This window comes from Poecilia latipinna, unplaced genomic scaffold (genome assembly GCF_001443285.1).
Source record: "Poecilia latipinna isolate Pla-1442-1.1 unplaced genomic scaffold, P_latipinna-1.0 Scaffold1335, whole genome shotgun sequence".
Classification (NCBI taxonomy): domain Eukaryota; kingdom Metazoa; phylum Chordata; class Actinopteri; order Cyprinodontiformes; family Poeciliidae; genus Poecilia; species Poecilia latipinna.
In genome coordinates, this window is record NW_015113951.1 from 1 (window position 1) to 4073 (window position 4073).

General features: G+C 40.2%; 1 protein-coding gene across 1 annotated transcript in view; it reads right to left on the reverse strand.

Moving 5' to 3' along the window:
• Positions 1 to 340: 340 nt before the first annotated feature.
• Positions 341 to 4073, reverse strand: part of anxa6 (annexin A6) — a 30102-nt gene continuing 26369 nt past the window's right edge. Inside the window, exons 18-24 of the mRNA XM_015055797.1 lie at positions 3691 to 3781; positions 3548 to 3627; positions 3200 to 3253; positions 3001 to 3094; positions 2794 to 2889; positions 2594 to 2652; positions 341 to 1543 (exon numbers count right to left, since the gene is read on the reverse strand). Coding sequence (XP_014911283.1) covers positions 1061 to 1543; positions 2594 to 2652; positions 2794 to 2889; positions 3001 to 3094; positions 3200 to 3253; positions 3548 to 3627; positions 3691 to 3781 — 957 coding nt within the window. The 3' untranslated portion in view covers positions 341 to 1060. The remainder of the gene's footprint in view (positions 1544 to 2593; positions 2653 to 2793; positions 2890 to 3000; positions 3095 to 3199; positions 3254 to 3547; positions 3628 to 3690; positions 3782 to 4073) is intronic.

Below are 4073 nucleotides of genomic sequence, written 5' to 3' on the forward strand. Positions count from 1 at the left end.
TTTATATATATATATATATATATATATATATATAAATAATCGAGTCAAAAACAATAACAGAAATCAAGCAAAAATAAAAACAAAACAAATAAAAACTGTAAAAAAATAAAAAGATATACACAGATGAAACATGCATCTTCATGGTTGTAACACCAGGGCCTAATTTAAATTGCCATTTCCATTCTACCTTTCAATGATATTCCTGGACCTGCATGGGCTTTCTTCCAAGTACTCCTTCTTTTTCTACCACCAAAGAAACATGAATATTAATACTGCTATGTGGGAAAATATATATATATACATTTATATATATAAAGTGTGTGTGTGCACGTGTGTGTGTGTAAAGAATTGTTTCTATGTGTTACTTGAATAATTACATTGTAATTATGTGGTTGATTGCACAGCAAATGTATTAACAAATTTATAAAGTTCTGCTTAAAACAAAACATCACATGCCTACATCACAGTACAGCATTGCAAAACTATATTTCTCTTGCTTATAGATACATTTGTGTTGCGACTGCGTTTCTGCTGATTGAAAGCAAAATATATGTATGTATATAAAGGTATTTTCCGTCACTTGGTTGTTTTGTCTGGCACCTCTACGCACCTGCAATCCTGCCGACATCTCAGTTTGAAACACCTGTGCGATGTAATGCAATTCTTAGATAAATTCCTGTTGTGTCCACTTGAGATGAAAGCTCTCTTCTGATCTCACCGGATAAACTTTTTTTTTTTTAATCAACATGTAGTTTTGAAAGTCAAAGGTTATTTGGAGTGTGTAAATATCTCAAAGCTATTCCTTTTATCCATCCATTTAAACCATGACCACTTTCTGACAAAAAGTGTGCAAATTGGCATTTCCTCTGCAAATAAAAGCCTCGAAATGTCTAAAGCAAATTGGAATGAAAATTAAAGTGATCTCTCATATTTATATTTCTGTTGCAGCGCTTGGTAATATTTCTGCTGAAGCAAATCCAGGGCATTCTGCTCGCTAGTCTTTATTGGTGTCAGGGTGATTTCATCTGTAAGTTATTATAGAACGGCTTTAAGGAACTTCCTATCTCTGCAGCCGCCAGCCAATCACACAGCAGATGCGAAGAGGAAGTTGGGTTAGGGAAATTCCTAAACAGCTGTGCGGTAGCCACATGCCTGCAGTCCACCGCAGGAAGCTATAGATTACCGTACCCCACCACCTCACCACAGCAGCAGCGTTTGAAGGACGCTGCTGCTGCTGCTGTGAAGTATCTGCAGATGCATGCTCACACAGAGCAACAAAAAGGCAACAAAGAAAAAACAAAAAAAAAAACAAAAAAACCAGCAGAATAACATGACAGACACACAAGTAGGATGAGAACACAATCAACTTGGCAAGCGTGTTAGTGGGTCTAAGACGTAGACTTACAATCATAGTCTCTACCTGGATGAATTCATGGAGGGAGACGTCGTGCGTTTCTTTGAACTCTTTGCGAATGTTGAAAAGGTCAACCTCGCTACGGGACACCATGATGCGGATCAGGGCTCTGTCGTCCGTACCAAGTCCCTGAAGAAGAAGAAGGTCGTGCTTACTAGTCATACTTTGCTTATTCTAATTTGCAGAAGATTTAAATACACATTACTTGGGAAAAATCCGAGAGAACTGCCGACTTTAGCCCCTCGTTTGTTGTTTTACAGTGCCAACACAATAGATTGCATTACATATTAATATTAAAAGGACAAACTTTGTGGATAGTTTTCTTCGAAATGGGTAATGGGTCAAACTCAAAATTCTTAATGCAATAACATGTGTGGTCAGGAAATAAGACTCTATTGATTTATCGGCGTGTCAGGCGCCACTGTCTTGCTAATGCACCCACTAAAGGGCCATTTTATCTTTGGTCTAAAGCAGTGGGATCTAATATTTTGCATTTTGATTTATTTAAACAGATCCATGATAACGTTGGCAGGGCCTCCATGCTTTAAACTGCTGTTTGAAATGAGTAGTTTCTTGGGTCAAGGCAGTTTATCAGGAAGAACGATCTTGCTTTCATAAGTCGAAAAAAAAAAAGTTGCACCCTCTCCGTTTTGGCCAGTCTCTGTGCTCTCCAGCGAGCTTGAGGGGGGCTTCTTGGCCGTTGCTTGGCTCCACATAGGCGTCTACCCTTCACCCGTCTTGCCTACTGGTGGTGGTAGCCGGCGTATGGCAGCCTCGTTTCTGTCAGTGTGCCCCAGGACAAGCCGTAGCCATGACCCTGTAGCTTTACGCCATCAGCGTGTGAATGTGTGCTTGAATGGGTGAATGACTGAATATCGCCATTCCTTGTCTAATCAAAGTAAGCTGTTCTTTCTCTATACAAAGAAAGAATCACCTCAACGATCGAACGTCACACAGTTATTATTTTAAACTCACCCCTCTCAAATAAGGATTCAGAAACATTGAATCAACAGCAGGCATTTAATGGTCCAATTGGGTTTCCAATGACCTACCCTACCTCACCCACTTGCAAATTATTTTCCATGCTGAAAAATATGATTTAATGGAAAAAAAAAACAAAAAACAGAAAAAAACAGTGACACACTGACAGCTTAGTGATTCTGTATGTGTGACCAATACCTTCATGGCTTTATACAAACGGTCTGCAAAGTAAGACGGCTGGTTCTTCACGCTGCGAACTGAACAATACGACAGAGAATGAGGGACGTCCAGGGAGGCGTCACAGAACAGACGATGTCAGCAAAGTCCACTATATATATATATATATATATATATATATATATATGAGTATGACACTTAAGAATCGATGCAGCCATTACCTATCGCATAAAAGGCATTTTTGACGTCGCCAGACATTTCCTTCTTGATAATCTGCTCAATGTCCTTGTTGGTGCATTTGACAAACTCCTGGAACACTGTGATGAGTACAAAGAGCAAAATCACTGAGTGCTGGGACAGAGCCGCCGCCCGGCTTGGAGCTAGATTTGCAACTAGGGCATTGCTATTGATTCAGATTTGATCTTTACCTCTCCTGAGGTGTGGGAAGCTCCTGGTGCACAGGATGCTCATGAACTTCATCTCCATCTCATCAGACTCTGCGTTGCATGCATCTGCAAGTTCCTGATTTGTTACAAAAAACAGAGCCGGAGAGAAAAAGGCAATGAATGGATTTGTCTGCATTCTAGAGAGTAAAACAAAATGAGATGAAGTCACAAGCTGCTTCACCTGAGCGTCTGCACAGGCTCTTTCCACATCTGCAGGTCCTTCTTCTCTTGCACCCTGACCATAGCAAATAAGGTCAGATGTAAATTTTGATGTGCCCACCTTTGATCTACTGAATGTCAGCGGTTAACCACAAACGTTGTTATCCTCAGTGCAAGAAAAAAAAAAAAAAAGTATGTCACGACATTCTGAAGGAAATAAATGAGGTGAATAAGTAGATCTTTGTGCCTGCGAGAGTCAGGCGGAGCTGAGAAAACAAACCAGACTTTCAGCCAGTGAGTGGGCGTGGAAATTACACGCAGACTGAGTTCTCATGATGATAATGATGATGATGATGATGATGATGATTACCTGCACCAGAGAAACAAGGATGCGACAAAAGTGGCCCGATGTGTCTGAATGAATGGCGTCCTCCAAAGACTTCTTGTAGCCTGTGAAGCACAGTTTTTCAGATCCAGAGTGATATTAGATCTTGATTTAAATCCCAGACTCACCTTCTCTGTAGGCAGCGTTCATGGCTTGTATTTCCTCGTTTTTTCTGGTAACTAGGATCTCAATCAGAGCGTGCTCATCCGTCCCGGCTCCCTGTTAAAATTACACACAAAAAAAGAAAAATTTTCACAAAATTGTCACTAAGATCTTGCATCTAGAAGGAAAGCACGTGGGGATCTAGTTTGCAATCACCAAAATTACAAAAGTGCAATATAGGAGAGGACTCGACACCGCAGTGCTAAAGAGCAACCTTCATGCTTTTAGGCTGATGAATCAGAGAGCTTATTGCTTTTTTAAATGTAAAAAGACACACAGATTGAACCCCAGTTAGTTTTCCTCGACTTTAAAAAAAACAAAAAGTCTCGTAGTGTTTGCGTCGTGTTCC